General features: G+C 42.7%; 1 protein-coding gene across 1 annotated transcript in view; it reads right to left on the bottom strand.

Moving 5' to 3' along the window:
- Nucleotides 1–24,652, bottom strand: part of serpinc1 (serpin peptidase inhibitor, clade C (antithrombin), member 1) — a 51,584-nt gene that overhangs the window by 9,311 nt on the left and 17,621 nt on the right. Inside the window, exons 4-6 of the mRNA XM_080733046.1 lie at nucleotides 9,784–9,999; nucleotides 8,218–8,355; nucleotides 5,650–5,868 (exon numbers count right to left, since the gene is read on the bottom strand). Coding sequence (XP_080589172.1) covers nucleotides 5,650–5,868; nucleotides 8,218–8,355; nucleotides 9,784–9,999 — 573 coding nt within the window. The remainder of the gene's footprint in view (nucleotides 1–5,649; nucleotides 5,869–8,217; nucleotides 8,356–9,783; nucleotides 10,000–24,652) is intronic.

Here is a 24,652-nt window from a genome sequence, read left to right as displayed (position 1 = left end):
GTTGGTTCATGGAAAGCCACGGCACTCACAGAGCCAGGGCTCTGTCGAACGGGCCAACCGTGACATCGAAGACATCTTATTCATGTGGCAACGAGACAACAACACACCGAAGTGGGTCGACGGGCTGTGCTTCGTTCAGTATGCGAAGAACCGAAGGTTCCATTCAGGTATAGCTTTAATGTTTTATGTTTTTACTTTTCTTTTCTGCTTTGTTAATCGTGTACTTTTTTCTGTTAAGCACTTGTGCTTCATTTCTGCTCTGGAAAAAGCAGTTTGAGCTGCATTTCATAAGTGCTACATCCCATTATAGTCTTAAATATCATTAGTCCTAATTTGGTTAGGTTTAGGCATAGTTTTACTGAGGTTGGTTTAGGTTTAGGCATAGTTTTACTGATGTTAGGGTTAGGCATAGTTTTACTGAGGTTAAGGTTTGGGTTAGGTTTAGGCACAGTTTTACTGAGGTTTGGGTTAGGTTTAGGGTTAGTTTTACTGAGGTTGGGGTTTGGGTCAGGTTTAGGCATAGTTTTACTGAGGTTAGGGTTTGGGTCAGGTTTAGGCATAGTTTTACTGAGGTTAGGTTTAGGCATGGTATTTTCACCAGGTTAACATTCACCAGATTTGGACTAATGGGATGTAGGAACAATAAATTGTTGGACTAATGCCATGGCACCACAAATAAATTGTATTATTATTATTATATTCCACTCAGGTATTGGAAGGAGTCCATATGAGGCCATGTATGGGAGGCCCAATACATTGGGACTGGAGGGCCTACCGAAAGAGGTGACGTCTAGGCTAACCACAGAGGAGGAGCTCATGGAGGTTTTTGCCAAAGCTGAGGATGAAGAAAATCAAGACCCTAGCTTGGCATGTGTGAGCTGTCAGCAGGCAACCTCTGGAGGACTTGTGTGTGCCACCTGTGGCCAGGTCAGTGTAATCGGTCTTATAAGTCCGAAGGTTCATTTTAAACTTGAAGTACAAAGTTGTTTTCAGTCAGTTCTAACCAAATGGCTATTATCTCAACGTTTTCCTCGCAACATAATCACTAAAATATCGTCACTGTCGGGCAAGTTTCAAATGTGTACGTCTTTTGGTAAAGCAAAGCCCTGCTTCATCATACAAGACTGTCTCAAAAAAACTAGTGAAAACAGACGATCTACAAGCACACAATTCCTCGCCATGCGAGGTGTTGTGTGCTTGTAGATCGGCTGTTTTCACTAGTTAAGTACATTTTATAGATGATAAATACAAAACGGTTCTGGACATACAAGGTTTCCACCTGACAACGACGATATGCTATAAATATAAGGTGCTGGTTGTGAAAATTATAATGTAGGGGTGCCTCGGATTAAAAATATTTATGGGGTGCCCTGAGACAAAAAAAAGTTTGGGAAATCCTGCTTTATTGTACCTATTTTAGTGCATTACTTTTTCACAGACATACATAACAGCACATCGAAATAACACAAAGGTGTGTTTTATTTTTCCTTGTCATTTTATTATAGGTATGTCATGCTTTTCAGCCCTGCAGTGTTCCCAGGGATGATGAGGAGGGCTGTGGAGCTGTTGTGTGCTCTCTCTGCTATGTGAGCTGTCAGCAGGGGACCTCTGGGGGACTCGTGTGTGTCACCTGTGGCCAGGTCAGTGTAATCTGTCTTTATTGGGGGACTGCGCATAAGTCTGAAGGTTCATTAGTAGGAAGGTTCATTAGTCCGAATTTAGTTAGGGTTACTGAGGTTAAGGTTAGGGTTAGAGTTAGGCATAGTATTCTTAACAAATTCGGACTAATGAACCTTCGGACCAATGCCATGGCACCCTTTATTGCAGGGGTTTTCAAAGTGGGTGACGGGGCACCCTGGGGTGCCGTGACGGCAGTCCAGGGGTGCCGCAAAACCATTTGATAATATTTGGAATTTATTTGGACGCTTGAAAAAATATTTAGTATCATTTTAAACTTGAAGTACAAAGTTGTTTTCAGTCAGTTCTAACCAAAATGGCTATTATCTCAACGTTTTCCATGCAACATAATCACTAAAATACTGTCACTGTCGGGCAAGTTTCAAATGTGTACGTCTTTTGGTAAAGCAAAGCCCTGCTTCATCATACAAGACTGTCTCAAAAAACTAGTGAAAACAGCCGATCTACAAGCACACAATGCCTCGCGATGCGTTATGTGTTTGTAGATCGGCTGTTTTCACTAGTTTAGTACATTTTATAGATGATAAATACAAAACGGTTCTGGACATACAAGGTTTCCACCCGACAACAACGATATGCTATAAATATAAGGTGCTGGGAGTGAAAATTATAATGTAGGGGTGCCTCGGATTAAAAAAATATTTATGGGGTGACCTGAGACAAACGTTTGGGAAATCCTGCTTTATTGTACCTATTTTAGTGCATTACTTTTTCACAGACATACATAACAGCACATTGAAATAACACAAAGGTGTGTTTTATTTTTCCTTGTCATTTTATTATTTTCAGCCCTGCAGTGTTCCCAGGGATGATGAGGAGGGCTGTGGAGCTGTTGTGTGCTCTCTCTGTTGTGTGGCTCAAAAACAAAAAGAGCACCGGGCTGCAGCCAAACGGAGCCAGGAGCAGCAAGCCGAGAGGATGATGAACATGTCGGTGAAACGCTTCAAACCAGCTGACCATGGTCAGTCTGTTCGGGTCCCAGTTCCCGATGTGGACCGTGCCAAGAATGATGCACGCAATCTGTTAGCTGTTGTTCTCAACGTCTCTGAAGATGGTTTCTATAGATTGGGCACAAAAAATGGGGTCCTGAAACAGCTATATAGCCGCAACCAATTTGAGCCGTGTACAGAGTCTTTTATAAACATTGAAGATGTGCCCACAGACAAAGTTGTGTCTTTACGTCAAGCAGCCACTGCCCTGTCGAGTAGCAATGGACAAGGTTTTCAGAGATGCAATTGTAGGCAGACAAATTGTTGCACCACAAATAGGTGCAACTGCAAGTCAAAGGGGCTTCTGTGCAACAGTAAATGCCATGACTCAGCCTCCTGCGCTAATAAGTAGGTTATAGCAGCATTGTCAATGAATTTATGAATATTTATTTTTTTATGTTTACTATATGGATTATTATTTATTGTTATAGCAGCTTTGTCAATGTATTTATGAATATTTATTTTTTTATTTTGTTTACAATATGGATTATTTATTGTGGATTATTATTTATGGAGTAGGTCATATCCTCCAAGAATTTATGAATTTGATTAAATAAATGAATTATTTGAATGTTAGTTGATGACCTGTATGAATTACTTGACAGAAAAAACGTGCTGCTTTGACATGAACTTGATATAAGTTCTTTATAGTACTATGCTGATTTGTCTGTCATAATTAAGATATGGGGTTCCCTTTGTTTTCTTTCACCTGTCTCCTCCCAGTGGTGTTATGGGCTCAAGACATTTTCAGTTTATCTATAAAAAAGGAGAATTGTGTTCATTGTTTATGTGAAAAAATGGTCAAGCACCATAACAAAGCTATTCGCAGAAATAAATATTTTCAAATTTCATGAAACTGTTCAATTATTATATTATAGGTTACAATAAATTCATATGTGGGGAAAATCTCTACTGCTAACAAAATATATGTAGCTACGCTAACTAGAAGTAACTGCCTATTCTCAGTTCAAAGTGGTTGAAATGGATTTCAAACGTAATTTGAAATATAATGTTATGTTGTGATCTTTCCATTCGTGTGTGTGGGGTGGGGGGGAATCATAGGGGGGAATACATTGACGTGATATGTCAGCGGCTACCCGGCCGAGTATCCGGCCTTCAATAAGCCTCGGTGTTTATTAGTCATGGCGCGGTGTCTCAGGCGACCATGAGTCGTTGTGACGGTCGCATGAGCCAACTCAGCGCCGTCAAGTTACATAAACTGGGGTACAGAATAGTAAATATGTTCTTCACCGAGATTCTACACGTTAAAGCTAATGGCTAAACACAGCCGAGCTAGGCTAGTAGGTAAACAAGGGAAAATCCCAGTTGTCCAACGTCCGACTGTAATTATTATTGTCCACGACATTGCAAGCGGCGCGAAGGCCAGCGGACCTTGGTCCTGCTCTTCGCCCCCGCGCGCCGCAGGCGCGAGTGGCCGCGAAGAGCGGGCCAGGGCCGCGCGGCCGGCGGAGCGCCGCGCGAGTTACGAAGCCGTGGTGAATGCAATCGTTATAATTATGCCCAGGCCGTAAGGCCTGGGCAAGCCCACGATAAACGCCCTGTCCAAGTGACTACAATGGAGCTAATGGCTAAGCTAGGCTAGGCTAGGCTAGGCTAGGCTAGTAAATAAAGAAAGAGTCGCAAACGAATGACGTCACCGTCTACACTGTTGCGGGTCGCAGACGAGTGACGTCACCGACTCCACAGTGAATGGCTGTGTTGTCGCCATCCAGTGGTGATTATGCAGAACTACACAGGTGTGTTGATTATTAGTCACTATCAAAGTGAATTGATCATGTGGTAGGGGGGTGTGGTGAACTACAAAACGAGCGCTCTTACCACAGTCTTACTGAGTTACCCAAACGTACTGTAACATATATATTGCGTGGGTGGCGTAAATTGTGCGGCAGTTATTACGTGCAGAAATTTGCAAGAACATGACTGACTGACTTACTGACTTACTTACTTAAGTATGGCGGATTACAATAAGTGTTTTGCCATTGCATTGCATGCCAGGCACACTTAATTAAACCATCTGGACAGGCTGGACTCTATCTGGAGATTAAATAAAAACTGAAAAGGCTTACGGAGTCCCCCCGAATCTACTTGGGGCCATAGAGGCCATGTACAAGGGCACAAGAGCCAAGGTGGTAACCCCAGATGGCATCAGCGAGGAGTTCGAAATCCTAGCAGGGGTGCAGCAGGGAGACACTCTTGCCCCCTTCCTCTTTATCATAGCTCTGGACTACGCGCTCAGGAAAGCCATCAACGGGCGGGAGCAGGAGCTTGGCTTCACAATTACACCAAGGAAGTCTAGTAGAAACCCTGCTGTAGCCCTGGCAGACCTAGACTACGCAGATGACATCTGCCTGGTGTCTGACAAGCACAGGAACTCCTGAACAGAGTGGAGGTGGAATGTGCTAAGGTTGGCCTCAGACTGAATGCAAAGAAGACTGAGGTAATCACCTATATAACATCCACATGGACCATCCGCTGATTACAACATCAGATGGCAACGCTCTGCGAGAGGTCAATGACTTCAAATACTTGGGTTCCTGGATGAGCTCCACAGAACAGGACCTTAAGCTCAGGAAGGCACTAGCGTGGAGGGCCCTGAACGGCATGTCAAGAGTGTGGTGCTCGAATCTCCCCTGACACATAAAGCTGAGCCTATTCCACGCCACTGTGGAGTCTGTCCTCCTGTATGCCTGCGAAAGCTACCTGTGAGAGGGGCGTGTCTACAGACAGGTTGTCATGGTTACCTGTGAGGGGGCGTGTCTACAGACAGGTTGTCATGGTTACCTGTGAGGGGGCGTGTCCACAGACAGGTTGTCATGGTTACCTGTGAGGGGGCGTGTCTACAGACAGGTTGTCATGGTTACCTGTGAGGGGGCGTGTCTACAGACAGGTTGCCATGGTTACCTGTGAGGGGGCGTGTCTACAGACAGGTTGTCATGGTTACCTGTGAGAGGGGCGTCCCCTCGGAGGGCAGGATGATCACCATGGTGATGTCCTCCCCGCGGTAGGGCAGCTCCAGCAGCTGCACCCTGTCGTCATGGTAACGGGCGTAGCGGAACTTGGCTTCCTGGTACATCATGTGGACGGGACAGGCTCCGCCCCCTCCCAGGTAGAACTCCGACTTGAACACGTTGTCCTTATCGAACTTACTCTTCCACTGACCCTGGAGAGAGAGAGACATAGAGACAGAGAGAGAGAGAGAGAGAGACATAGAGAGTAGAGCTTAAATCGGGCCTAAAAAACTGAGCCCGGCCCAACCCAGCCCGACAGAATTTCAGCCCGGACCGAGCCCAAGCCCGATACATAATTGACAATTGGAGACCGGCCCAGCCCGAAGACCGACATTCTAAACAACAAGCTTATATGATGCAGACAGCAGCATCCTTTTTTCCCTCATACACTATTGGTGATTCGTTAAGAACAGTGTCATTCTACCATTTTCCAACTGTCTTTATAGAGCCTATATATAAAAGACATTGTAGCAAGCACCGTCCTAATTATGGAAGAAAAAAAAACATCGGAGCCTCGCTGGAAAACACAGCTGACGGCCGTCGCTAAATCAGGAAGCAGGCGTACAGGCTATTATAGCTACAACATTCACACTACGTCTATAATATTATTAGGAAATCCAAAAGTGTCTGTGAATGGTTTCAACGATCTCCTCTGCTCCGCTCTGCCACAGCGAGAACGAGAAGCACCCACTGGCCATATAGCAGCCACCGCCACACACACACACACACACACACACACACACACACACACACACACACACACACACACACACACACACACACACACACACACACACACACACACACACGGGAGCACACTCTCAACTGAACGTTGCTCAACTGTCTGAACATTGCGCAGCAGCGCACATACAGTCACACACGCTCAACTGTGTCAAGTTGCGCCGCAGCGGTGCAGCGCAGCTTACACAGTCACAGAGACATCACGTTACCGTGCTGCGCTTGCCTACCGGATTATAAAAGACCGACCCGACCCAAAGCCCGACATATACGTGACAAATTGAGCCCGGCCCAGCCCGCGCGCCGACCCGTCGGGTCCCGTCGGGCTCGGGCTGAACTTGAGAGAGAGACAGACAGACAGAGAGACAGAGAGAAAGAGTTAACAGTGTCTACTATCTTAAAGAGGTGGTACCATGATTTTTCCATTGCTCCCGGTGAGCTGGTTGGTGCCTTGCATGGTTTCCTCCGCCACCGGTGTATGAATGTGTGCGTGAATGGGTGAATGTAATGCACAATCTCTGTAAAGCGCTTTGGATCAAAAGCGCTATATAAATGCACCATTTACCATTTACCATTTTCCCCTCTCTAAAACATGATTATCAGGTATTATGATTATACTAGGAGGAAGATTTATTTCCAAAAAAGTGTACAGAAAGAGTTAAAATTATGTTTTTATGTGGCCACACCCACCAGTTCATTGGTATGCGTGGTTTTCATGGTGGGTGGTGACCCAGCTGAAGTTAGCCACACCCACAGTGTTGGGTGAATGGTAATTAGGGGAGGGGTTGATTCTGTGATGTAATATGTATGTGTGTTTTTGGACCGGCACGTTTGACCCCACAAGGTGGCAGCCTACAGCTAAAATCCAAATAGAATGGCAATACATAATTGCTCATAACAACCACACCAGGGGGTCTAATGAAGCACTGTCAACCTCCTAGACACATGAAAACCACACCAGGGGGTCTAATGAAGTACTGTCAACCTCCTAGACACATGAAAACCACACCAGGGGGTCTAATGAAGCACTGTCAACCTCCTAGACACATGAAAACCCAGAAAAAGTACAAAACTATGGCACCGCCTCTTTAAAGGAGTCGTTCAGACCAAAACACATATAGGGTTAAATCTGCCTTTTATCATACCCTAGTGTGCTAGTGTGGTTATTTCTTTAGCTTCAAAGTTAGTATTTCTTTATTGGATTGTGTTTATACAATGTCCTGAGACCAACCAAACCACTGTTTTGACCTCACAGGCACCCTTACTTGTCAAACAGACAAGAAGTTCCTCTGCCGTTTGACAAGTAAGGGTGCCTGTGAGGTCAAAACAGTGGTTTGGTTGGTCTCAGGACGTTGTGTAAACACAATCCAATAAATAAATACTAACTTTGAAGCTAAAGAAATAACCACACTAGCCTAAGGAGAATCTACTCTGTTAGTTATGAGAGGGCCCGCGAAATCTAGCAACAGGCGCAGCTGAAATCTAGCAACAGGGGCAGCCAAAATCTAGCAACAGGGGCAGCTATCAAAAAAATGTACTAAAGCAGGTATGAAGGGGTTTGATAGAAGGCAGATTTAACCCTATATGTGTTTTGGTCTGAACGACTCCTTTAACTTACTCTTCCACTGACCCTGGAGAGAGAAGAAAAAAAAAGAAAAAAAGAAAAGAAAAGAGAGGTCTCTCCTCCTATGGATACAATAATAGCGAGCAGCAGGATCATTGGCTCATTATTTAACCACATGCCACAGCGCCACCTACTGTACCTTAAAGTAGATGGTGTTGACCAGGACCAGCACGGTGTTGGGGTCTAGCGCCCCCTCTGGCAGGGTGTTCTGGATGCGGCTCTCTGTCTTGTTGGAGATCCACTCGTTGATGGTGAGCCGGGCCTGCTCTGGGTCCCCCTGGTGGAAAAACCGTGTCATTACACTGTGTTAACTTCCATCTCTGTTTCCACCAAAAGAACCTCGGTTCAAGAACCAGTGCCGTTCAACTTTCCTGGAACCTTGGATCGTTCTTGAGAACCGACTGCAAACCGGCATGCGTTTCCACCAGAGGAACCAAGGATTTTGTGGTTCTGGTTCCGAACCAACTTTTACAGTTCGGAACCAACTCGGTTCTCAGTGGAAAAGCTCACCAGAACAGGTTCTTTGCCGGTGGAAAAGCACCCTTTGGGGTAAACATATCTTGAAGTCCAGCTTGTCTCCATGGATGGTACGGTATTAGATGTCTGGTTATTAGATGGTCAGTAAACCAATCTGGTTATTAGTTATTACAGTAAGGTGTTAGGTGTCTGGTTATTAGTTCTTACAGTAAGGATAGGGGTAGGGTAAAGAGGTTATTAGTTCTTACAGTAAGGTAAACGTACCTTAAAGTCCAGCGGCAGCAGCTTGGCTCCATACACCGTCTGGCTGATGTTCTGGTTATTAGTTATTACAGTAAGGTGTTAGGTGTCTGGTTATTAGTTATTATTACAGTAAGGTGTTAGGTACCTTAAAGTCCAGCGGCAGCAGCTTGGCTCCATACACGGTCTGGCTGATGTTCTGGTTATTAGTTATTACAGTAAGGATAGGGGTAGGGTAAACAGGTTATTAGATCTTACAGTTAGGTAAACATACCTTAAAGTCCAGCGGCAGCAGCTTGGCTCCATACACGGTCTGGCTGATGTTCTGGTTATTAGTTATTACAGTAAGGTGTCTGGTTATTAGTTATTACAGTAAGGTGTTAGGTACCTTAAAGTCCAGTGGCAGCAGCTTGGCTCCATAGACTGTCTGGCTGATATTCTGGTTATTAGTTATTACGGTAAGGATAAGGTTAGGGTAAAAGTACCTTAAAGTCCAGAGGCAGCAGCTTGGCTCCATACACCGTCTGGCTGATGTTCTGGTCATTAGTTATTACAGTAAGGTGTTAGGTACCTTAAAGTCCAGCGGCAGCAGCTTGGCTCCATAGACGGTCTGGCTGATGTTCTGGTTATTAGTTATTACAGTAAGGTGTTAGGTACCTTAAAGTCCAGCGGCAGCAGCTTGGCTCCATACACCGTCTGGCTGATGTTCTGGTTACAGTAAGGTGTTAGGTGTCTGGTTTAACTGGTTATTAGTTATTAGAGTAAGGATAGGGCTAGTGTAAACATACCTTGAAGTCCAGTGGCAGCAGCTTGGCTCCATACACGGTCTGGCTGATGTTCTGGTTATTAGTTCTTACAGTAAGGTGTTAGGTACCTTAAAGTCCAGTGGCAGCAGCTTGGCTCCATAGACCGTCTGGCTGATGTTCTGGTTATTAGTTATTACAGTAAGGTGTCTGGTTATTAGTTCTTACAGTAAGGTGTTAGGTACCTTAAAGTCCAGAGGCAGCAGCTTGGCTCCATACACCGTCTGGCTGATGTTCTGGTACGTCTGGTTGAAGGTCAGACTCTTGTCTCCAAACAGGCGGTTGGCGGAGACCAGCTCCGTCGTCTCGTCCTTCTTGCGATAAAGACGACAGTTGAGCTTGGCGAAGAAGAAATGCACCTGGTCTGAAGTCTTCTCTTTGATGGTGTCGAACTCAAACACCTGTCAATGTCAACACAACGTCAACACACAACTATTAATACACAACTAGAAAGGTGAAAGTCTGAGAAATTGCAAGTGCTGACGTGAGTTGCGAGAGATCCACTGGGAAAACAAGAAATGACACAGTCCTTTTATACCAGCGTGCACCTTGAGGAGCAGTTGGTATGATCGTATTTCTATCTACTATCTATAAATTGTAAAACATAGGTAGCATCGCTCACTATTTTTTGAGTCTTAGTGTGGTCTGCTCATAAATGGACTGCAGAGAGGGGAGTTGTCTTAGCCCTAAGATCTTCCCTGCAGTCTGCACCAATCTGCACAATTTGGACCTCAGTTGCACTGAGAGATTACCAAACCAAACTGTGATGCCAAATCTGACCAGGCTCTCCAAAACCACTCGATAGAACACTAACATAAACTTTTGGTCGACACTGTGAACCCTCAGATAGAACACTAACATAAACACTGTGAACCCTCAGATAGAACACTAACATAAACACTGTGAACCCTCAGATAGAACACTAACATAAACACTGTGAACACTCAGATAGAACACTAACATAAACACTGTGAACACTCAGATAGAACACTAACATAAACACTGTGAACACTCAGATAGAACACTAACATAAACACTGTGAACACTCAGATAGAACACTAACATAAACACTGTGAACCCTCAGATAGAACACTAACATAAACACTGTGAACCCTCAGATAGAACACTAACATAAACACTGTGAACCCTCAGATAGAACACTAACATAAACACTGTGAACCCTCAGATAGAACACTAACATAAACACTGTGAACCCTCAGATAGAACACTAACATAAACACTGTGAACCCTCAGATAGAACACTAACATAAACACTGTGAACCCTCAGATAGAACACTAACATAAACACTGTGAACCCTCAGATAGAACGCTAACATAAACACTGTGAACCCTCAGATAGAACACTAACATAAACACTGTGAACCCTCAGATAGAACACTAACATAAACACTGTGAACCCTCAGATAGAACACTAACATAAACACTGTGAACCCTCAGATAGAACACTAACATAAACACTGTGAACCCTCAGATAGAACACTAACATAAACACTGTGAACCCTCAGATAGAACACTAACATAAACACTGTGAACCCTCAGATAGAACGCTAACATAAACACTGTGAACCCTCAGATAGAACACTAACATAAACACTGTGAACCCTCAGATAGAACACTAACATAAACACTGTGAACCCTCAGATAGAACACTAACATAAACACTGTGAACCTCAGATAGAACACTAACATAAACACTGTGAACCTCAGATAGAACACTAACATAAACACTGTGAACCCTCAGATAGAACACTAACATAAACACTGTGAACCCTCAGTTAGAACACTAACATAAACACTGTGAACCTCAGATAGAACACTAACATAAACACTGTGAACCTCAGATAGAACACTAACATAAACACTGTGAACCCTCAGATAGAACACTAACATAAACACTGTGAACCCTCAGATAGAACACTAACATAAACACTGTGAACCTCAGATAGAACACTAACATAAACACTGTGAACCCTCAGATAGAACACTAACATAAACACTGTGAACCCTCAGATAGAACACTAACATAAACACTGTGAACCCTCAGATAGAACACTAACATAAACACTGTGAACCCTCAGATAGAACACTAACATAAACACTGTGAACCCTCAGATAGAACACTAACATAAACACTGTGAACCCTCAGATAGAACACTAACATAAACACTGTGAACCTCAGATAGAACACTAACATAAACACTGTGAACCCTCAGATAGAACACTAACATAAACACTGTGAACCCTCAGATAGAACACTAACATAAACACTGTGAACCCTCAGATAGAACACTAACATAAACACTGTGAACCCTCAGATAGAACACTAACATAAACACTGTGAACCTCAGATAGAACACTAACATAAACACTGTGAACCTCAGATAGAACACTAACATAAACACTGTGAACCCTCAGATAGAACACTAACATAAACACTGTGAACCCTCAGATAGAACACTAACATAAACACTGTGAACCCTCAGATAGAACACTAACATAAACACTGTGAACCTCAGATAGAACACTAACATAAACACTGTGAACCCTCAGATAGAACACTAACATAAACACTGTGAACCCTCAGATAGAACACTAACATAAACACTGTGAACCCTCAGATAGAACACTAACATAAACACTGTGAACCCTCAGATAGAACACTAACATAAACACTCAGATAGAACACTAACATAAACACTCAGATAGAACACTAACATAAACACTCAGATAGAACACTAACATAAACACTCAGATAGAACACTAACATAAACACTGTGAACCCTCAGATAGAACACTAACATAAACACTGTGAACCCTCAGATAGAACACTAACATAAACACTGTGAACCTCAGACGGCGGAGGAAGTGCAGTCTTTGTAGATTTGTAGCTTGTAGATCTGCTATTTAAAAAATTACTTTAGGTACTTGAAGTACATTCTGATGCCAACACAATACTTTTACTCAAGTACATTTCTAATTCCAGGCTTTTACTTGTAACAAAGTATTTCTATGTTGCAGTATTGATACTTTTACTTAAGCAATGAATTTGAGTATTTTTTCCACCACAAAAAGCTTCTATTTTATTATGAATAGCACATTTAATCAATTGCATCTGTGTAGGCATCACTATGTCACTATGTATGACATGACAAGACAAGACAAGACAAGACAAGACAAGACAAGACAAGACAAGACAAGACAAGACAAGACAAGACAAGACATATTTTTTATATTCATTGTTATTGTCGAATGTTTAAGCATGTTCTAATCACAAACTTTACTTTAATTTACTTAAAATAATTTTCATTCTGAAATGGAGGTTTCATGTCACTGCAGACAGGCTCTGCTGCTGTAGGGTTCAGACTACAAGTGACTACAAGTGAACACAGCTGTGTGTGATGACATCACAGCCTTTCTGTCCTATTGGTTGGCAGTTGAACCCTGCCCTCCTGTCTCATCAAGGCTCCCCGTTGCAGCTTTGTGCTCTCACTGCTCTGCCTACAACGTTCTCTGTGCTTGCAGTATGCAAGTCCTTTGGTGCTCTAACCATGCTCTGTGCAACCAAGAAGCAAGCTTGTGACTTCCATCGGGAATGAATTGTCCTCTGCTCTGCTCTGCTCTGCCCCCCGCCCCCCCCCCCCCCCCCCCCCCCCCCCCGCCTCCCCCCAGAACTCTGAAAGAACAAATGTTCTTAATGTCTGTAGCTCTCTGTGCTATGGAAACAAAACCACAACCAAAACATAGGTTTCTGGTTCTGGAGAGTTCTGGTTCTGGTTCTGGAGAGTTCTGGTTCCACCTGGGAGTGGAAAAGGGGCTTATGTGGCCAATCAGAGAGAGGAAAAGAGTGACGTTGTAAAATCGACGGCCGCGAGAGGTGTCGTCTCTGCCTGTGGCAAATCACACAGGCATAATTGGGCACTTATGTCCGATAAGCTTGAGGATTGGTGGATCAAGCTCCATGATTGGTCAATTATCGCGTGACATCATAATAATATTTTACTATAAAATGGGAAACCCTTGAAAAAACATTAAGCAATGTAATCATTCTGTTCTGGGTAAACTCAGAGCCAATCAGGAAGCAGCTAGCTTGACGATTGGTAAATGCCAACCACACTTGCAATTTTCCATAATACTGTCATAAAAAACTCCAGCAAATTGCAGGAGATTTTTATCATTGGCTGTCACAAGCTTTGCATGCTGGTAAAAATGTCTACCGTTCTGAATTAATTCCAACTTACCATTTACATCACATAACATGAAGCTTCACCAATCCTGTCTGATCAGAAAAGGTTACAGAAGCCTTCCATTGAACTCAATGAACTCAGCTCAACAGTATGTAATGACATCATTACTCAATGACATCACAATGCTGTCCTCACACCTGTGTCCTTTAAAATTAGTCATCAGAAAAACAAACCATCCTTTCTCAACTCTTATTGGCGATTCATTTCTCCTGAACATTAATGAATCTTAACACGACCTGCAGCCTCTCAGTTTGCTCTATCTGGGAGATCAACGGCTGCCGACGCGATCCTTTGGATTTAAAGCCTGCGTGACCTTTGTGCTGCTGAACCACCGACTGTACAAATACAAACTTGATCTACGGTGTGAGAAATGCTCAGCTGGACTGTGCATCGGACTGGAGCTCCACATGGATACAGTGTATCCGTTTCAGTGGAAAACAAGGTGTACTCGTTTGAAGGATCGCATGGCGACTCGGCTACCATTGATCAGAAAGACAGGGATCAGATTGGTGTGCACATCTTCAACACAGTGTCTTTGTGCTGGACAACGTTGCCCCCGGTGACGCCTGGAAGAAGACAACGTCACCTTGAGGTTCCCTCCGGGAGGTGGGGCCACACAGCTGTGCTGATTGAAGATACTGTCTACCTCTGGGGAGGGTCACCTTACTGTAATGTGCTTTATGGATTTGATGTTGACGCCCACAGATGGTTCAAACCACAGGTTTCAGGGACTGTTCCAGAGGAGAGGAGGAACCACTCAGCCTGTGTCTTGGGGAAGGTCATGTTTACTCATGGAGGATGGACCCAGACTGGATACAATAATGACATCTACAAGTTGGACACCATCACTATGGTCTGGTCTTTAATGAACACCAGAGGAACTCCTCCTCCTGCTTCATCACGTCACTCTGCCACCATCATCGGGACAAAGATTTTTGTATTTGGGGGTGTGAGGTATGGTCAGTTCTACAACACCATCAGAGTGTTTGACACAGAGACCAACTGCTGGATGAACACACCTTCTACACAGCTTCAACCAGAAGAACGTGAGGATCATTCAGCCTTTACCTACAATGGAGAGCTGTACATATTTGGTGGCTGGAACAATAACCGGGACTTCAATGATCTGTGGAAATTCAGTCCAGAGACCTTCTGCTGGAAGAAGATTGAGCCCAAGGGGAAAGGACCGTCTCCGACATCTAAGATGTGCTGCTGTTGCATTGTGGGAGATCGTATCATCCTCTTTGGAGGAGACAACACACCTGATGACCTGTATGTCTTAGACTTGAGTCCTAGCCTGAAGACGTTTTGTAAGCTAGCAGTTATTCAGTACGGTCTGAAGCAGTCTGGACTCCCACACAACATCAGGTGGGAACTGGCGGCCGTGTAGGTAAAGTTTAGGTAGTTGTTGCTGTTGTTTGACATTAAATAATATGAAAAAAGAGTAAAGCTGCACACTCGTAGCTGCCGATGCACATTTATTAGGACGACACAGAATGAGATAGCAACGTTTCTGACAGACAAGCTGCCTTCTTCAGGGTTATGACATTAAATAATAACACAGTTAAGAACCAGACACTGGCGCCTATTCAATAGAGCCAAGGGGAGCAATGGCTCCCCCTATTTGCCAGTCGGGGGGGCCCGGCTCCCCCTCCCTCCTTTTATTTATTTACGATCATATAATCACAAAATGTGATTAAGAAGAAGAACGTCAGAAATTTGTCTTGTTTGACCCTTTGAAGCACCCATAGCATGGCTTCTAAACCAATCACAGCGAATGGGGGGCGGGAGGTATAGGTCTACTGTGTTATATGCCAAGCCTGTGCCTTTAAGGGGGCGGGCTTAGGAGCAGTACGGGATGACGTTGACGCTGTGTTTTGGGACCGGCGCGGAAGTGAATGTGCGGGTGTGATGCTGGGGAGAATATATTAGCGAGAAGTTAAGTTAATACAAGTGGATTAATAGTGAAAACGTGACGTTTATGCTGTATGTTCCTGCCTGGCCCTGGAAGTAATAAATCATTGTTATCTACACAGAAGTTGTATGGACTATTTGAATAAGTTACCACATGACACGAGCCAAGTTATTGCTACAAACAGTGGAAAAGGTAACAACTGGTTTCTCAACCAATCACAGTGACTGTCTGAACCTCTGGCTGACAGAGCGCTGCACAACAACAAACAACATGGCATGCATGGCTTTATCTAAATAACAGAATGAAACGGTTGTTTCACAGTGGATGTAAGTGCCCGTGACACTTGAGACTTTTAAACTTGAATATTTCTGTAATAAAGTTATGTCTTTTTGTTGCTTGATTTCGGTTACTTTAATTTGACATTTCCTGTAACTTTATTTTGATACTTCCTGTTGCTGATACTTCCTGTTACTGACCAGAGCTCCTATATGTGATGCATGCACGCTTCACAGTTCACTCATTCAGACACACAGTGTTACACTGCAGCAGCAGCATTAGCTGCCACAGGTGCACAGGCCAGCACATCTCCACAGCTTTTGTTTGGAAAGCAATTTGGCCAGGTATGAGTTGTTTGTAAGCCTTTGCAACATGTATCTGAATCTTTAAGGAATGTCTTACCAGTTTGAGTGAGCTCTGTTCATGTTGTTTATACTACAGCACCATGCTATCACCAACTGTTTGGGGCACCAGAAGCTGGTAAAGGTGGCTCTTCTTTGTGCAGGAGTTGCAACCCCCGGTTAGCGGCAACAAGGTAGCAACACATGAGTGTTTCCTTTGTTTGTTGTTTTTGTTTCATGTTGATTATTTGGGAGCTCATTAATTGTATTTGGTATTTTTGAGTTTTGTATATTTTTGCTTTGTTCTTTTGTTTGCTTTGGTACTTGTTGGCAATTTAAATTGCTTGGGTTATTGATTGATTGATTGCTTTTAATTGAATTGAATCACTGCATTAATGAATTATCTTACTGTTGAATTGTTGAAAAGCCATTGATTGAAATACACATTTTATTGGTTGACGTGAAACTATGAAGTGATGAATGTATTTGTAATATTATTTTATTGTGTTTTCATAGTTTTCACGGTGTTTGATGGTGCTTCATTGTGAAGAGGCAAAAATAAAAGACACCCGTTTGGAAACATCCGCTTCATCTTCATTCATAACCGAGGGCAGCTACAGTGAAAACTTGAGTGTAGAAGCCATTCAACATCGACACCAACAGTTCATCTACAGCCATCTTCCTCACCATCTTCCTCATCAGCCCATGCCCCAAGTTTGTCACACAACACCCAACACACGGTAACACATGCTTTGAAAGGACAAATGACAGGTATTCTCTACTCTTCACCAGACTGAAGGTCGGTTAAAGGACAATAAAATAAAATTACAAGAACAAAGACAAAGGGTGAAACACAAAATGTGTTTTTTGATGTGAAGGGATTTCAGGTTCTGCCAAGCAAGGCATTTAAGCTGCATTGATACATGACAGTTAAATGGGACATTTGGGTCAGTACTGAATTTGGTGGTTTGTTCTTTGACATTACTTTGAAGTTCAAAATGGTAATTGTGAAGCTTTGCATTGATGGTTGTTTAAACAAGGTATTTAAGCTGTGTTGATGGATACATGGCAATTAAAGGGGACATTTGAGTCGGTACTATATTTGCTGGTTTGTTTTTTATATTACTTTGAGGGTCAAAGTGGTACATATTGTGAAGTCTTGCGTTTCAATGGTTGTTTAAACTGAATTGTCAATATTCAAACAAAATGGCAGAACATGATGAGACTACAGTCAATATGCAGCAACCAGCATTGATACCTGAAGAAACAATTATCAACACAGCGGACATTATTGAAAATGAAGGGGGAACAGTCAACGCACCCAATGCTATTGAGCATGAAGAGCCGGTGACCAATGCACAGCAGGTCAGACAAAGTACCCGTGAAAGAACCCTAACAGAGAAGGGCCAGAAGATGCACGCAGATAAATTGAAAAAACAGGAAAAGGCATTTAACAAAGCTTACACCACCTGGATGCACGCTGCAAGAGAGTCTCGAAAGGCATTACAATCATTTTGTTCAGCAGAGGACCTTGTCGACATCAAAACCAACATTCAGAACAACCACACTGCAATAAGTGAAGGCTATGAGTCCATTCAGCAAAATTCCACTCCTACACCAGATATCGTAAAGAAAATGGACACCTGCATAATAATCACCTCAGATATTTGCGAAATAGTAAATAAACACTTGGAAACTCTGGGCAAACCTTTCAATGAGCAGCTTGTTAAAGCCTATGTCAGAATTGCTTTAAATAAAAAGGAGTTTGGCTCAATTTTTGGACATACTGACACAGAAACAGTTCTCTCTGGAACATCACGTGGTGCAGATAACCGTGCACAGTCCCGTGGAACCCACCCATTGCCGCCACAAACCCCTTCCATATCCAGCAATCACTCCAATACTAGCTCCAGCAAGAGAGCTGACGCCGAAGCAGATTTTGCTGCTAAAAGGGAGAAGGAAAAATATCAGCAGGAAATCCACACCCAGCAAGCAAAACTGCAAGAGGCAAAAGCTAAATTAAAACAGCTTAAAGCTCAACGGGATGTTAAAGTAGCAGCAGCACGAGTTCAGGCATATGACAACTTTCAAGGTGAAGTTGAACCCTGCAACAACCCAATTAACAATTTACTCTCTGCTACTCCAAATGTTACATCAATTCCTCAACCAAATCCAAAGGCAACACCATCCCAGTCTATTCAAGCATCCAGTATTTCACCTGCTACTCTGGATACAGAAGGTCTCACCAAGTCACTCATAAGTTCACTAAGTATCAACCGTCTCCCTGCTCCTGAGCCAACAACCTTTTCTGGGGAGCCATTAGAATTTGTGGACTGGAAAATGTCTTTCATGGCACTGATTGACAGACAGCCACTTTCTGCGAGTGAGAAAATGTTCTATTTGAAGCACTATCTAGCTGGAGAAGCCCTCAGGGCTGTGGAAGGTTTCTTTTACCGAAACTCCGACGATGCATACCAGGGAGCCTGGAAGGTCTTACAAGACAGATACGGAAACCCCTTTATCGTACAAAAGGCTTTTCGTGACAAGCTAATGAAATGGCCCAACATTAGTTCAGATGATCCTTTTGCCCTCAGAGACTTTGCTGATTTCCTACAGAGTTGTGTGGAGGCTATGCCCCATGTTAAAGGATTATCCATCCTGAATGATTGTGAGGAGAACCACAAAATCCTCAAAAAGCTACCAGAATGGATTGTGCGCAGATGGAGCAGAGTGGTAGTCAAGGAACTGGATGAATCTGGAGACTATCCGACCTTCTCACATTTTGCAAAGTATCTTCAAACAGAAGCTAGTATAGCTTGTAATCCCATTGCCTCTCCCTTCATGGTAAATCGCCGGCCGGCAGATGAGAGAACATCTAAAAGAACCAGTGCCTTCCACACTAGTGCCCAGAGTAATGACTTGAACTCCAAACCTTTGTTCACCTGCCCCGTTTGTACTCAGGAAGGACATGGTATCGCAACATGCCCCACCTTCGCAAAGAAATCTCTTGAAGATAAGAAATCGTACATTCTTGAAAATCAACTCTGTTTCGGATGCCTGAGAAGGGGACATAGTAGCAAGGAATGCAGAAGGCGACATACCTGTGGCGCATGTGGCCGACCTCATCCCACCTGCCTGCATGACAGAGATGAAAGGCCGGTGAGAGAAGCGGCGATGGGGGGAGAGGTGGCGAGGGAGTTCAATTCCATGGAGAGACATGGTGGTAAAGAAATCCATACTGCCACCACTCACACAGTGTTCCGAGAAGCTGCTTCTGCCACCACAACCATTGTTCCGGTATTTATATCGTCTGAGGAGGAGCCACAGAGAGAGGTTCTAACCTATGCAGCACTTGATACGCAAAGTAACTCTACATATGTCTTGGAAAATATCCTGGAAGATCTGGCAGTAGACACCCAGCCCGTCCAGCTTAAACTCAGTACCATGACGGCCGTTGATACGGTTACTGCAAGTATGAATGTACGAGGACTGCAAGTCAGAGGTCTGCATTCTGACAAGAAGATCCGACTAAACCATGCCTACACCTGCAATTGTATTCCTGTGAATAAGTCTTACATCCCCACCAAGAACACTGCTCTGCAATGGCCCCATTTTAAACAGATAGCAAATATACTGCCTCCATTACAAGACTGCGAAGTGGGACTGCTAATTGGAACCGACTGCCCAGCAGCGCTAGCACCTCTCGAGGTAATCACTGGAGACGACAATGATCCATTCGCTCAAAGAACTGTCTTGGGGTGGAGCATAATAGGATCTTCAATTCCACATTTTGATCGGCAGGAGAACCAAAGGTACATCAATCGCATCACCGTCAGAGACATGCCAACTCCATCCACTGACGTGCTGACAGTCTTGGAATCAGACTCCAAACGGAGACTCGAAAATAAGGATAATGTATCCCAGGATGTACACTCCTCGCAGCTGCTCAGTGACATCAGGCAGAATGATCTCGATACAAAAGATTATGTAAATGTAACCGGGGCTCACAGCAGTCTATAGAGCGGGAGAGTGACTCTGACACCCTTGAGGAATTAGACATGCACAGCAGTTTTGTTTGTAGAGCCAAACATAAATTGGAGCAGAAGAAGAAACCAGGAAAAGAAGCTAGAAGTTCTCATCGTCCTTTCCAGCTTCAAGAAGAAGCAACATTGTCCATGAGCAACAAACCTCTGGGTCCAGTCCAGAACAAGCCAAATGTCCCCCGGATTCGGCCCAATCATAATACAGTCGTAAACGAAGATAATTCCAACCAGAGGGAGTGTCACCTCTGGAGGAATATTGGTTGTCATAGTAACTACAAGATGGACTTTGTCATGAAGAAAAATTTAAGCAAGATTTATCCTCCCAAACCTCACTGACTTTTAAATGGATGTTGTGAATCATGTTCTTTCTTATACTGGTAACATGATTGGGGGGAGTGTAAGTGCCCGTGACACTTGAGACTTTTAAACTTGAATATTTCTGTAATAAAGTTATGTCTTTTTGTTGCTTGATTTTGGTTACTTTAATTTGACATTTCCTGTAACTTTATTTTGATACTTCCTGTTGCTGATACTTCCTGTTACTGACCAGAGCTCCTATATGTGATGCATGCACGCTTCACAGTTCACTCATTCAGACACACAGTGTTACACTGCAGCAGCAGCATTAGCTGCCACAGGTGCACAGGCCAGCACATCTCCACAGCTTTTGTTTGGAAAGCAATTTGGCCAGGTATGAGTTGTTTGTAAGCCTTTGCAACATGTATCTGAATCTTTAAGGAATGTCTTACCAGTTTGAGTGAGCTCTGTTCATGTTGTTTATACTACAGCACCATGCTATCACCAACTGTTTGGGGCACCAGAAGCTGGTAAAGGTGGCTCTTCTTTGTGCAGGAGTTGCAACCCCCGGTTAGCGGCAACAAGGTAGCAACACATGAGTGTTTCCTTTGTTTGTTGTTTTTGTTTCATTGTTGATTATTTGGGAGCTCATTAATTGTATTTGGTATTTTTGAGTTTTGTATATTTTTGCTTTGTTCTTTTGTTTGCTTTGGTACTTGTTGGCAATTTAAATTGCTTGGGTTATTGATTGATTGATTGCTTTTAATTGAATTGAATCACTGCATTAATGAATTATCTTACTGTTGAATTGTTGAAAAGCCATTGATTGAAATACACATTTTATTGGTTGACGTGAAACTATGAAGTGATGAATGTATTTGTAATATTATTTTATTGTGTTTTCATAGTTTTCACGGTGTTTGATGGTGCTTCATTGTGAAGAGGCAAAAATAAAAGACACCCGTTTGGAAACATCCGCTTCATCTTCATTCATAACCGAGGGCAGCTACAGTGGAATATGCTACCTGGGGTTAACTACAGACATCCATAGGACATGTGGATAGCTTTTACATTTACCATACGTGAACTAAACTTTTTGACGCTGTTCAAAGAAGCTGGATGACATGACACGTTGTGTTGTGTGCCTCCAAGGAACTTTCTTCTGGGCACCTCAATATAAAATTGGATATTTTCTTGTCATTTTCTCAAGGTAAGACATGGCTTTATTTAACTAACTGTTCACTGTGGAGTTAGCCAGCCTCTCCTCTCCTCCTCCGTGTGTGTGTGTGTGTGTGTGTGTGTGTGTGTGTGTGTGTGTGTGTGTGTGTGTGTGTGTGTGTGTGTGTGTGTGTGTGTGTGTGTGTGTGTGTGTGTGTGTGTGTGTGTGTGTGTGTGTGTGTGTGAGTGCGTGCCTGCGTGTGATGAGATGCTTGCTTGCTTGTAAATATTGGTAGCTGCTGGTTGCAGATCTTTGGTCATGGTTGTGGACTTGTGGTCAGTGTGGTTGTGTTGTGCGCACATTGTGTGTTGGCTTGTTGGGTGCCCCGCGGACCATTTTAGCCGACTTTATAACCGCAAATATCCGGTTTTTTGCGGCGCCAAAAAAAAAAAAAAAAAAATCCTGGATTTGTGCTTGGAGTTAGGCGCCGGTGGAACCAGAAGGATCCAGGGGAAAAGGAAACCATAGCCCCGCCCATCCGTCCCTTTTCTTGCACAAACTGCACCTACTGTGAAGTCGAATATACTAACCTGTTGCACATAGACTATACAGTGAAGTTGAATATACTAACCTGTTGTACATAGACTATACAGTGAAGTTGAATATACTAACCTGTTGCACATAGACTATACAGTGAAGTTGAATATACTAACCTGTTGTACATAGACTATACAGTGAAGTTGAATATACTAACCTGTTGCACATAGACTATACAGTGAAGTTGAATATACTAACCTGTTGTACATAGAATATACTGTGAAGTTGAATATACTAACCTGTTGCACATAGAATATACTGTGAAGTTGAATATACTAACCTGTTGCACATAGAATATACTGTGAAGTTGAATATACTAACCTGTTGCACATAGAATATACTGTGAAGTTGAATATACTAACCTGTTGTACATAGAATATACTGTGAAGTTGAATACTAACCTGTTGCACATAGAATATACTGTGAAGTTGAATATACTAACCTGTTGTACATAGAATATACTGTGAAGTTGAATATACTAACCTGTTGCACATAGAATATACTGTGAAGTTGAATATACTAACCTGTTGTACATAGAATATACTGTGAAGTTGAATATACTAACCTGTTGCACATAGAATATACTGTGAAGTTGAATATACTAACCTGTTGCACATAGAATATACTGTGAAGTTGAATATATTAACCTGTTGCACATAGAATATACTGTGAAGTTGAATATACTAACCTGTTGCACATAGAATATACTGTGAAGTTGAATATACTAACCTGTTGCACATAGAATATACTGTGAAGTTGAATATACTAACCTGTTGCACATAGAATATACTGTGAAGTTGAATATACTAACCTGTTGCACATAGAATATACTGTGAAGTCGAATATACTAACCTGTTGCACATATAATATACTGTGAAGTTGAATATACTAACCTGTTGCACATAGAATATACTGTGAAGTTGAATATATTAACCTGTTGCACATAGAATATACTGTGAAGTTGAATATACTAACCTGTTGCACATGGAATATACTGTGAAGTTGAATATACTAACCTGTTGCACATAGAATATACTGTGAAGTTGAATATATTAACCTGTTGCTCATAGAATATACTGTGAAGTTGTTTACATAAAGTTAGTAGCAGCTACTGGAGGAAACCACTACAATGGTGATGATGTCACCTAGAACGCTGCTCCTCATTGGCTAAGGGCCCTGCCTTTGTACTGTTGGTATTTTTTTTGAGGAGAATAACCTTGACCAATAAAGTTTTGGTAAAACATACTGGTCTGGCCTTTCAGACCAGCCCACAATAATAATAATAACTAGAAATGCTATTCCTACGACCACTCCCAGACTGTGCTAACACCACTCCCAGACTGTGCTAACACCACTCCCAGATTTTCCACTCCTCAATTGCACCTCATTGGCTAAGGGCACTGCCTTTGTACTGCCTGCGACGGAACTCACTATATATAAATAATGAAGATAACAGTGTGTTCTCGCCTTTCAGGCGAGCCCACAGTAAATAAAGTTCTCCAGGACTAATAGTCCAACATGCCAACATGACTATATTCTGCAACATGCTAACCGTCATGTGAAGCTCAACCAATACTCCAGCTAACACCACTCCCACTCCCTGCCTTTTACTGTCTGTGGTGGAACTCATTATATAAATGTTTATATTATGTTTACATTATATATATACTGTGGAACTCATTATATAAATGTTTATATTATGTTTACATTATATATATGCTGTGGAACTCATTATATAAATGTTTATATTATGTTTACATTATATATATGCTGTGGAACTCATTATATAAATGTTTATATTATGTTTACATTATATATATGCTGTGGAACTCATTATATAAATGTTTATATTATGTTTACATTATATATATGCTGTGGAATCATTATATAAATGACATGTGAAGCTCAACCTCAATACTCCAGCTAACACCACTCCTCATTGGCTAAGGAACCTGCCTTTGTACTGTCTGTGGCACAAATATGCGGCGGAACTCACTCTATGGGGCTGTTAAGTATGACATCATTTTGTAGGCAGAGGAGAATTTCTGCCCCCAGTTTCCGTGAATCTTTTTACTATTTTTACTATTTACACATTTTTCTTCTCTTTGTTGTTGAAAGGAAAGTGTTAGAATTATACTTTAGTCGTTATTTTTGTCTCGGA

The sequence above is a fragment of the Nannobrachium achirus genome, assembly GCF_963921795.1.
Source record: "Nannobrachium achirus genome assembly, chromosome: 1".
Taxonomy (NCBI): Eukaryota; Metazoa; Chordata; class Actinopteri; order Myctophiformes; family Myctophidae; genus Nannobrachium; species Nannobrachium achirus.
This window is presented reverse-complemented; position numbering and strand designations above follow the sequence as displayed.